At 40.1% G+C, this 12,548-nt stretch overlaps 1 protein-coding gene across 9 annotated transcripts in view; it reads right to left on the bottom strand.

Annotated features, from left to right (window-relative positions):
* LOC145357510 (septin-5-like) overlaps window positions 1-12,548 on the bottom strand; it is a 113,190-nt gene that overhangs the window by 62,584 nt on the left and 38,058 nt on the right. For 3 of the 9 annotated variants that reach the window (XM_080210923.1, XM_080210926.1, XM_080210925.1), the window contains 2 exons: window positions 5,478-5,636; window positions 1,637-1,963 (listed from right to left, as the gene is read on the bottom strand). In XM_080210923.1, the coding sequence (XP_080067049.1) occupies window positions 1,637-1,963; window positions 5,478-5,636 (486 nt within the window). Of the gene's footprint in view, window positions 1-1,636; window positions 1,964-5,477; window positions 5,637-9,213; window positions 9,844-12,548 lie in introns of those variants that run through there. The other 6 variants (XM_080210922.1, XM_080210927.1, XM_080210929.1 and 3 more) reach the window with 4 other exon arrangements.

Below are 12,548 nucleotides of genomic sequence, written 5' to 3'. Positions count from 1 at the left end.
ATGGAGGAGACAGCAGGGGAAGGGAGGCTACAGTAAAGATTAATAAACAACCCAGGAAACAACACTTCCAGCCAGGCACCTAACAACAATTCGAGAATATGCATTAAAAAGGCAACATCTCCAATTGGCAGAAAAATACAAAGCTTGTATTTTGCACAGGTTCCCCTGAGATTCTGCATGATTTTCAATATTGCCAGCAATCCAAAGTCATTGAGCTATTTTAAGAAACTGGAGAAATTACTCTTGGGAGGTAACAATTAATTTCTGGAAAATGACGCCTTAAAAAAAACCTTGCATTTGAATAGCACCTGCTAATCAGGCACTTACCTTTCTCTGATATGTCAGTGAAGTCTTCCAGCAGAGCAAACCTCGTAGGGGACCACAGAGAATTTGTGCAGAAACCATGCCCTTGTTATACAATACTAGCTGCCATATTCCATTAAGTAAAGAATTTAAATGTCCCAAAGTTGCCTGGAAAACATCTATGGAGAACAGTTAAGTGTGTAAGGTAAGGAAGTAGGGTGGGTAAGAGGGAGGTGGGTAGGGTGGGTGAGTGGGAAAGTAGCATGAGGGGTAGTCCCTGCCTGGTGTTGTGATATCACAGCATCACGGAGTAGGGGAATTTCCCATTGGAAGTTCAGTCCTCCTGGCAATATGTATGGAATCCATCCATTAGGACATCCAAGGCATCCTGTAATGCATCTTCCAGGGTAGGTCCAGTCTCTGACTGTTGGAGACCGGAAGATCTGGGCCACCTTACTGCGTGCCTCAGCTCCAACCTCAGACGTGTTTCTATTACAACAGTGCAGATTGTGTGTGTACTCTCTGGATGAAATGGCCAACTTACTGCCAAATTTCAGACCGAGTTGGAGCTGGATTGTGCCTACCTAGAATTATTTTTATTCAAATATTTCATTTTCCAAAAGCATTAAATTCCTTGTTATCTGTTACCGTTCTCCAGATAAATGGGATTGGGTATTGATCTAATAGGAATCCTCTCAGTTCTGTCCTGCAGCAAGGGAAATGACACTGACCAGGGGTGTCCAAATTTCTGTGTCTTTAAGTGTCACATAGATGTGTAGAATGGAGTCACAGGACCACATATAAGTCTAAATGCATGTTTTCATTTATATGCATGTTAAAATAAAATACACATTGACATTAACGTGCATGTTGCGTTTAGAATGCAGTTTCTATTTTCATTAACATACACAGGTCCATTAATTTGTATGCACTTCACATTATTGAAATGGACAAATTTAGGAACTTGGACTTATTCACCAAGGAGATATTAGAACTTGGAAGTGCCTTTTCCTAAATTTCCGTAAAATTCAGGAATGAATGAGGAAGTATAAAGGATCGAATACAACCAAGGTCCTGGACCTCAGGGGTGTGATTGCCAGGACTGAGGTTGGCCACACCTACCATAGACAACAAAGCAAAATACTACAGATATTGGCGATCTGAAATGAAAACAGAAAATGCTGGCACAACTCAGCAAGTCTAACAATCGTTTCTCTCATCACATATATCTATGTTACAAGTTGTCAATTTTGATCAATCATTAACTCGATTTCTCCCACTTTGGACTAACTTATTTAACCACTGCTAAAAGTTCTAGATCTTCTAACATTACCTCAGATGAATCGTACGGGTCCAGTTTCCCCCACGGACTCCTTGCCCTGGGCAGACAGTTAGGTGACATTGGCTCAGCCACGAGAAGACTATCGCCCTGCTGCCCTTTGAGCTTCCAGTTCTGCTCTTTCACTACATCTGACGTTCCTGCTGAACTCAACTGTTCTGGTATTGCCAACGCAGTTCTGCACTCTATCTTTTCACAGCATGTTATATTTGCTGGAGAACTCTCCTGGACAGGATGTAAAGGATATTTCTCACTGGCAGACTCTTTCATTATCCATTCTACTTCAGAATCATCCGAGTCTTCCTTCAAAAAGTGAGCAAGCTAGTAGGGAAAATGGAAGCAAACATGGGAGGGTTATAATGATGACCAGAGGTTATAAAAGATCCCAGATACAGGGAGAGAAATAAGAGAAAGGCAGTGGGAGAAAGAGAACATACTGGAAAGGGTGAAAGAAAATCAAAAGATACACACAACTAAAATCATGAACAAACACATTATGAGAAGTGAAGGTTTCCACTTTACAAAAAGCAACTTGCTTTAATTTTAACCAAAATAATGATTTGCTATGAAACTTAGTTAATGCTAAGTAACCAAATCTATCACACTCTTATAACACAATGACTATCACTGTTGACAAAGTCCACCCCCAAGGCAACCAAGTTTAACACCAAACTATACTAAAGTGACACCAGGCAGGTTACTGGAGTAGCTCTCTAATAAATAAAGCTGTTCATAAATGCAAGACTGTAAGTAAGGTTCATAATATCATATACGCATATCTTATGATGCTGATCAGCTTCACTAAACTCTAAAAATTAACATATACCATGTTTCATACTTAGAACCATAGAAAATTATAGCTCAGAAACAGGCCTTTTGACCCTTCTTGTCTGTGCCAAACCACTTTTTGCCTAGTCCCACTGACCTGCACTTGAACCATATTCCTTCACACCCCTCTCATCCATGAACCTGTTCAAGTTTTTCTTAAATGTTAAAAGTGACCCCGCATTTACCACTTTATCCGACAGCTCCCACCACTCTCTGCGTGAGGAAGCCTCTGCTAATATTCCCTTTAAACTTTTCTCCTTTCACCCTTAACCCATGCCCTCTGGTTTTTTTCTCCCCTAGCCTCAGTGGAAAAAGCCTGCTTGCATTCACTCTATCTATACCCATCAAAATCTTATACACCTCTATCAAATCTCCCCTCATTCTTCTACGCTCCAGGGAATAAAGTCCCTCTCTAACTCAGTTCTCAAGTCCCGGCAACATCCTCGTGAACCTTCTCTGCACTCTTTCAACCTTATTTACATCCTTCCAGTAACTAGGTGACCAAAACTGTACACAATACTCTAAATTCGGCCTCACCAATGCCTTATATAACCTTACCATAACACTCCAACTTTTATACTCAATACTTTGATTTATAAAGGTCAATGTACCAAAAACATTCTTTATGACCCTATCCACCTGTGACGTCACTTTTAGGGAATTCTGTACCTGTGTTCCCAGATCCCTCTGTTCAACTGCACTCTGCAGAGTCCTATCATTTAGCCTATACGTTCTACTTTGGTTTGTCCTTCCAAAGTGCAATATCTCACACTTGTCTGCATTAAATTCCATTTGCCATTTTTTCAGCCCCTTTTATCACTTCTAGTGATGCCATAATATGAATCACTTAGATAGCTCCTTGAGTGATTGGTGGTAAACATGCTGCTAATGAAGTGTTTACCAATACAAAATGACCATTCTTTTCTCAATTCCTAAATTCCCCTTATCTCATACAGCTGTTGAGAGTCTTACAATTGAGTTCAGTAAAATGAGGGGAAGCTTACATCTGCTTGCTTTCAATATACCTGGCGAGAATATTGGGAAATCCTTCTGCACATAAATGATAATCAAATGGCAGCAAGATGGCATAGTGGTTAGCATCGCTGTCTCACAGCTCCAGAAATCTGGATTTGATTCCTGCCTCAGGTCACTGGAGGTTGCACATTCTCTCCCTGTCTGCATGGGTTTCCTCCAGGTGCTCAGGTTTCCTTCCTCAGTCCAAAGACGTGCTGGTTAGGTGGATTGGCCATGCTAAACTGCCCCTTAGTGTTCCAAACTGAGTAGGTTAAATGAATTGGTCATGGGAAATGTGCAGGGTTATGGGAAAAGGCAGGAGATAGGACCTGGTAAGATACTCCATTAAAAAGTCAGTGCAGACCTGATGGATCAAATGTCTTTTTCTGCATGATAGGGAATCTATTGTATTCTCTATGAAACAACAGATTAATGGACACAAAATCTTTGGAACTGCTTAGAAATCAACAGAATGGTGGAAAGGGAGGATTTTAGAGATGAATTCAGACGAATCAAGCAATCTTGCTCAGCTGCAATTATTTTCTGAAATTGTTGGGAAGTATACATTTGGAATGGGTGTAGTTTTGATTTTACCAAAGTAAATGGGTTTTGAGTGAGTTAAAATCTTGCCCAAAAGAGTCAGAGTTATTTACATAACAAAAGAAAGCCATTTGGCCCATTGAGTCTCTGCCAGCAGTTTGATTGCCTGCTAAAATGCACTTGTCTCCTTCATACAAAAAGAAAGCCCCACTTAGCTGAAGTATCAAAAGGACATCATCAGGAAAAAGGACTAAACTGGAAAAAAGTGCTATTAATTTTCCATCGTACATCAATTATGTATCAGAATGAGCACCAATATAGCTGTCATAAACCAGGGTTATACCTCAATGTACATATGATATATATAAGAAATCGTGACAGATCTAACTCCAGTAACTGTAAATCTTAGACTCCCAGCTAAAAACCAGTAACAAGCGTTTGGACTTCCTGTTTTAAATGTAGAAATCAGGTTTCAGTCTGCAGAAAGGGCATTTCACTTGGGTATGTTAAGGATGAGTTTATCAGTTATGTGTAGAATAACTGCGGGAAGCTGAGAGTTTGTGGATGGTGGGGGCAGCTGAGGAAAGGTTAAGGGTGAGGGGGTGGGTGTCGTGGAATTTTTCCTACAATTCCAAAAATCATTATCTAGGTAATGAGCAGCATCCAGATGTGCACTGCTGTCACCAGCATATAGCATGCTTCATACTTCTAGTGATAAAAGCCCATTTCAAGATGCCATATATGAATCACTTCAGTAGCTCCTTGAGTGATTGGATGTAAACAGGCTGCTAATGAATCATTTACCAACACACAATGACCATTCTTTTCTCAATTCCTAAATTCCCCTCATCTCATACAGCTGTTGAAAGTCTTACAGTTGAACTCAGTAAAGTCAGGGGAAATTTTCCTGCTTCTAATTGCTTTCAATATACCTGACATCTCTCTCAGCAAGGAGAGAAGAGTAAACAGTTAAACATTTAAAATGTTAGAACTAGATAAAAATTTGGATAACAAGCATATTTCCCAGTTATAACTGAGAATGAAGAGTAACAGCCTATAAAATGGAAGAGAAATAAACTAGCAAAGCAGCAAGGTGATCATAATCCAATGAGGAAACTTTATTATTTGATAGCAAACAACAAAGATTTTACCATCCAATATAGACTAAACAACGAGGAAGCATTATTATCCAACAGTATATACATTAAAGATTTTAATATTAAACAATGAGGACAAGATATTATCTGAGTAAAAACTGCGAGACTTTACTCACAGTAAATTATGAGGAAGCATTATTATTGGATAATAAACAATGAATAGACGTTACTAACTGATAGTAATCACAAAGCAGGGTGGGAATCACTATTTTCAGAACTATATGGAGACAGTGAAGGAGTTACTGACCAGTGTCTAGACATTAAATGACTAATATTACAATCTACGTAATTGTTACCTGTTTCTGATCCACAGAGCTGTGTGGGAAATGTGTCCTTCTGGTATAGTGCTCACTGTGAGATTGAAATATCTCATTGCAGTTGGGATCCTCTGTATAGAAATGCACAGAGTGCTGATCATCTTCAGATTGGCCCTGAGGCATGTCACATTCTGCCATCTCAGTACAGGAAAGGAATGACAGAGTGGGCAGAGCAGAAAGAGTAAGTGTAGAATAGGGAAAGTGGGGAGAAAGGAGCATGCCAAAGGAAAGGTTTACGCAAAAAAGAAAAATGAAATGTGATCTGGTTAAAAATAAAGGAAGCAAGATGTGTAAAAGTATCAGCAAAATTAATCTGCAACAATTCAGGTTCACAATGGTTCACACAGCATCTCTGCTATATTAAACTCAGCTGGTCAAGGCAGGAAGAGTGTTCTTTAATCATATTATGTAATAGTGATGCAATGTACCTGGACACAGCATTCTGGCCTAACTAGTTTCTATACAGTGTTAGTAAAACTTCCCTGCTCTGATGTTCTGTGCATCAGTCAATAAAAAGACCATCCTGTATGCTTACTTAAGCACCTTGTGTACATGCCCTGCTACCTTGAGAATTTGTGAACATACAAGGTCCCTCTTTCTCGACTTTTCTCAGTATCCTATCATTATTGTGCATCTCTCACCTTGTTACCCCTCTGCAGATGCATTTCCTCACAATTTTCCAGATTGCACTCCAGTTGCCATTTTTCTGTTTACCTGACCAATCCATGATATTTTCCTGCTGTTTCTTTCTCACCATCATTCACATAGTCAATTTTTATAGCATCTGCAAATTTCTTAAACATGTTCTTTGCCTTTCGTGGGATGTATCAATTATTTGAACTGAAATGTAAAGGACCTGGTATTGAAACCTGTGGAACCCCACTGGAAGCAGTTTTCCAGTCACAAAACACTTTGGCCAACTACTCAGCCAACTCTGGATCCAACGTGCCACTTGTCCTTTGATCTCATGGGTTCTTGCTATTCTGACCAATCTGTCACTTGGGAGCTCGTCAAAAGCCTTGCAAAAATCCATGTAGTCTACACCAGACATGTTACCCTTATCGTCCTTCCTTGTTCGCTCCTCAATAAACTTAATGAAGTTAATTAGAGATCACTTTTCTTTAATAAATCCATGCTGAATGTGCTGACTGGCCTGTAATCATTTGGTCTTTCATTCTATTTAAGAGTGAATATTTTCAGTCCTGCAGCAACATATCTGCAGCGAGTGGGGATTGGAAAATGATGGCCAGAGCCTCAACCCTTGATTCTCTTCACAGCTGGAGATACACAGCACATGGGCCAGGTAATTTCCCCACTTTAAAAGATGCTAAATCATTTAATATCACTATCAACATAATATCCAATATATCATCCTCCTCCTCCTCAACTATAGGACTGCATTGTCCCCCTCTTTAGTGAAGACAGATGGAAAATATTCACTAAGAACATGCTCCTGCCTTCCGCCTCCACACACAAGTTATCTTTTTGGTCTCTGATTGGACCTATTCTTTCCTCAGCTTTCCTCTTTCTCCTTTTTTTTTGAAAACATCTATAGGTTTTTCTTGATTTTTTCATATCCTCTTTTGCTTTCCAAATCTCCTTTATAATTTCACCCTGCATTTGCTCTCAGCTTTCTGCAGAATTGAGCTCTTAGTTTCTGACGTGGAATCATAGAACAGTACAGTACAGCAGGAAGAGGCCATTCACCCCAATGTGTCTGCTGCGCTGGCCCTTCCAAAGAGCAATCCATTACGCCCCACTTCCTCGTTCTTTCCCCATTTCTCTGCAATGTTTTCTCCTTCAATTATTTATCCAATTTCCTTCAAAAGCTTCTGTGGAATTTGTACCTAGCCTATTAAATAAGTGCATTCCAAATAGTAACCACTTGTTGTCTGTAAACAATTTTCCTAATGTCACCTGTGATCCTTTTGCCAATCATATTAGCCAGAGGAGATAGATTTACCGATACTTCAGCCTGTTTATTTACTCTATTAATAATTTTAAACATTTCTATTAAATCTCCTCTTTGCCTCATAAATAACAGCAAATTACTGCAGATGCTGTAATCTGAAACCAAAAGAAAACACGCTGGAGAATTTCAGCAGGTCTGGCAGCATCTGCCAGGAGAGAAAAGAGCTGATGTTTTGAGTCCAGATGACCCTCTGTCAATGCTCCACAAAGCTTTGACAAAGGGTCATCTGGACTTGAAATGTCAGCTCTTTCCTTTCCTTATAGATGCTGCCAGATTTGCTGAGATTTTCCAGCATTTTCTCTCTTGGCTCCGATTTGCCTCTCTGCCCCAAGAACAACACCAGCTTCTCCAGGCTATCCACACATCTATAATCCTGGGAACCATTCAAGTAAATTCTTTCCAAACACTCTGCATACCTCTCCTAGGACATTTTGTCTAGAATTGGGCACAATGTTTCTTAAGCTTTCTTTTTTTGCCTTGCTGCAAGCAGGGCCAACAGTGCCATATGAAAACAATCCATTTCAAGGATCAATTATCATGCAGAGAAATGGAAAATTGGCACAAGTAGCAATTAATAATAGTTTAGATCTTTTGCCATTTTGGCCAGAACAGCTGCCCCATGCTCTAGATGGAGCAACAATGTACTGCTGTGGAACTACACGAGGCCATTGGCCAGCACACATCTGCTCCTACTACAGAAACAATGAACAGACAGATTAGGTGGACGACAATGCCATCCAGCCATAGCTCTTGGCTTCAAATTGTCCAGTCTTTCTTTATACCGCAGGCTTCTGACTTTCGGGATCAGTGTTGTGACTCTTTGCTGCATTGCTACCAGAACCTGAATGTCAACTTTTACTTTAGAATTAGAACAAGATAAAATACTCAAACTACAATCTGAGCACCTTGAGTACACCTTCGTCTACAGATTTCTATTTTCTCTTTAATTGACATAATTTATTAAATTGTATTTGCTGTCCAAGGTGCACAGTCTCTTCTACACTGGGGAGACCAAACACAGTTCGGCAATTGCTTCGGTGAACACCCCGAAAACTCAATGGAAGCTTTTGATTAAACACTTTGCAGCTTCTGGTCTCAATATCATGTTCAACAATTTTGGTTAACAACCTAAGTTTACTTTCTCCCTGTTGTAAAGATTCTACTTTTGGTTTAATCTCTCCTGCATTCCATCCCGTTCAAAGAATCAGTGCAGACTCAATGGGCTGGATGGCTTATTTCTGAACTGTACAGATTCTATGATCCTCCTCGTATCAATGCTATCAAGTGCTCAAGAGTTTATATATTTCAGTAAGACTGCGCTGTCAAATATTTATTCCCTGCACTTTGTTCATATTACAGGTTTCCAGCATGCGCAGAATTTTGCCTTTCCCAATTCCTCTCTTTCATTCTTAGATATTTATAACTATACACGTATGTACCTGCACCACATCTCTCGATAAACATATTTAAATAACACATTAGACTGAAGGGTGGCTACATCCCACACTGGATAAACACAATCAAGAAAGAAAAAGAAACAACATAACTGCAGATACCTGTGTATCATATAAACACACTTACATATGACTGTTATGTACACACATAAACAATGCATGTATACACTAATACCTATAACTAAACTTATGGAAGCATATACACATGTGGGTGTAGCTCTATAGATTCATCATGTAAACACATGTGATATTGCAATGTAATATGCTTGTAAGATCTCTCCCAACTCACCAGTCTTGCCATCTTGAAAAATGTTACAGCTGCTGCTTTTTTCCTCACCCTGGATCAGAATTTAGCTTGTGGAGGCTGCCTGCGCAAAATGGACTAGATGTCCTTCACTCATATTGATTTTGAAACCCCAGGGGCTACAATTAATCAAATGAGGACAATTCTAAATTCTGACCACTGGATATAAAACTCTCTCTACTTTCCATATCCAGGGCCTACCCCGAGTAGGACTCTAACCATCAGGCAGAACATCTCAGCGGATAAGTGAGTACGATCATCAAGGGGAAAGGTAAACCAGGGCTGGCACAGTAGCACAGTGGTTAACACTGCTGCCTTACAGTGCCAAGGACCCAGATTCGATTCCCGGCTTGGGAAAATATCTATGTGGAATCTGCTCATTCTTCCTGCATCTGCGTGGGTTTTCTCCTGGTGCTGTGTTTCCTCCCACACTCTGAAAGACGTGCAAGTTAGGTGCATTGGCAATGCTAAATTCTCCCTCAGTGTACCCAAACAGGCACCAGAGTGTGGTGACTAGGTGACTTTCATAGTAACTTCATTTCAGTGTGAATGTAAATCTACTTGTGACAATAAACAAACTTTAAACAAAATAACCAAGTTTACCATCTGACCCTCAAATTAAGAAATCAGCAATAAGATTACATTTTCATAATTTTTACTTTAACATGAATCAAAACAATGAAAATTAAACACAAATTACAAGCAAATGGTTGTTCAAATAAAAACGTAAACTTCACTTTAAATTGTTGATACAAAAGACAGATGTCTTATACAACCATAGGCACCCACATCACTCCACTTATAAATGTGCCACCATTGTCACATTTTCAAATCAATCAATTTGGCCTTCAAGGTATATTCATTGATACAAACTCTCATCTCTTTCACATGCCTGAGCGATGGCCATTACATTTTAGGATTCAGTCGTTTTTTTGGGGTTGCTCATACATTGCCTTCCCAAGAGCTTCTGGAACTCTATTTCTCTTACTGTCAAACTGAAAACTTTTTCAGAGAGCTTTGCTTGCTTCTCCTCATGTATATTGTGTTCTCCACTGTCTGCTTTCTCTTAATGTTTACACCTGTGTACTGATCACCTTCACCCTCCAGTTCTCCTGCTTTTAGCTCTCCTTGTATCTATCTGGCCACATGGTTTTAGTCTTAACCTCCTTCCTGTTGACATTGTTTCCGGTTCAAGGCTCATCAGATCACATGTATCAGAATTTCCTATTAACCAAGAAAATTACAACTGATGCAAACTCTTAAAAATCCTTTTCAAACATTCAGACAAAAAGCAACACCTGATTCCACAGAAATTTTCCTCACTGGACTGTCCCCAGGTCAAAGGTTGTCATAAAGGTATAAACAGGGAACGAGAGAAGAAAGACAATACATCAGGAAAGGGGATGTTACATAATTTTGGGACTAGGAAGGATGCAGAAGCACTGATTAGAATTTAGAATTTACAGTGAGAGGAACTGAGTGCCATCTTATCCTGGAAGAGAAAGGGAGTTAAATTCTGGATGATGAGTGTGTCATGGTTGAATAACCGGGCTATGTGCAACTTCAGATTAGTCTGTGAAAACAAGAAGGAGAGAAGAAAGATATAGGATTGAATGGGGAAATAAGCAAGGGTGAGAGTGACAAACAGAATGAATAAAATTGAAAGGCGCAGTGGCATAGTGGTTAACACTGCTGTCTCACAGCGCCAGGGACTTGGGTTTGATTCCTAGTTTGGGTCACTGTCTGTGGAGTGTTTGTACATTCTCCCCAGGTGTGCGTGGGTTTCCTCCAGGTGCTCCAGTTTCCTCCCACAGTTCAAAACGTGGAAGTTAGGTGCATTGTCCATAACAAATTCTCCCTCAGTGTATCTGAACAGGTGCTGGAACGTGGCGACTGGGGGATTTTCACAGGAACTTCATTGCAGTATTAATCCAAGACTACTTGTGACTAAAAAACAAACTTTAAACTTTTTAAAAAAAACTTTAGGGCCAAATGGAAAGAGAATGGCCAAGACAGTGAGGGATTTGATGCATCACGTATTGAACTTTTGCAACCTGTGGACAAAAGATTGTTTGTGAACAGATTGTGGAGCTGGTTAGAACCAGTTCAAGCTACAACCTAGAGAACAATGGAAAGGTACTTAGTGAGAGGGATTGCTTAAGTTGTAAAAACTGTTCAGCAAGAGGGAGAGTATAAAAAGAGGAACACAGTCCAGCCATATAGTGTCTTTGCTATGACACTATACGGCTGGACTGAACACCATGGGCCTTTGAAATAAAAGTTCGTAACCAAAAACCTATGCCTCATCACTGAAAGGACCAGGATTTGAAGCTGAAATCTAACAGTTTGAAGCCAGAATCCAACAACAGAGAGGGAGCGAGCATTACAAGAGAGAGTGGAAAGATAATCAGAGGATAAGATAAGTGAGATGGAAAACGATAACTACAGACAGAAATAGGCAAGTAAAAGACAGAAAATAGAAGTGGAAACAGAAAAATGAAATGAGTGAAGAAATGAAATGTAAACAATTAAACAAGAAAAAACAGGCGAGGGAAAAGGGAGATCAGGAAAAGACAGTGAAAGTGGAAAGAGGGACACACAGCAGCAGCAAGATATTTTAGACTGGAGACATGGTGAGGGAAGCTGAATTGAATAAGGCCCAGGGGTACAGGTGCGGGATTCTCAATGTGAGGACACTGTGCAGTTCAGTCACCATGCCAACATTGTGCTGTCTTCATGTTTGAATGATCTCAGTTTTCAGCCAGTGCCAGTTATGTTGTTCATTGGCTAGATGCTTCAGGAATAGTGTGTGTGGCTAGTGCCATTTAAAGCTAGCCTGTACCATAGAGATGGAACAGGTGCTGGGAGCTGTGCTTGAAGAAAATCTGATCCGAGAGAGTGGCAAATGATACAACATGAGAGAGAGCAGGCTCTGAACTGATGCTGCACTGGATGTCTTATGGTTGGAGGGGGGAGGTAGGAGAGGAGAATTTTCCTACATTCACAAGAGGAAGAGAGGCTGTTCCCTCTCTCAGGGGCAGAAAGTTGAGAAATCATACAACTATGGAAGACAATGTAAGGATTCAAGCCCCAAGGATCCAGATGCAGCTATCAATCACCCAATGAACGGTAATGGTCAGTGAACGTACGTTAAATATATTATCCTGCCAACTATACCTGTGATAACTCAAACCACCACGTCCCTATTAATCAGGGCTCGTACCTAAAACTCAGATACATCATCTCACCCTCATACATTTAGCATGGCCAAAAACCTCAGATACACATCTCAGATTGCACATACTGTCAACTATTCAACA

This window comes from Carcharhinus amblyrhynchos, chromosome 23 (genome assembly GCF_965287045.1).
Source record: "Carcharhinus amblyrhynchos chromosome 23, sCarAmb.v2.hapA, whole genome shotgun sequence".
In the NCBI taxonomy this organism is placed as follows: Eukaryota; Metazoa; Chordata; class Chondrichthyes; order Carcharhiniformes; family Carcharhinidae; genus Carcharhinus; species Carcharhinus amblyrhynchos.
The sequence above is the reverse complement of the archived record's forward strand: the minus strand, read 5'-3'. Positions and strand labels throughout refer to the sequence as shown.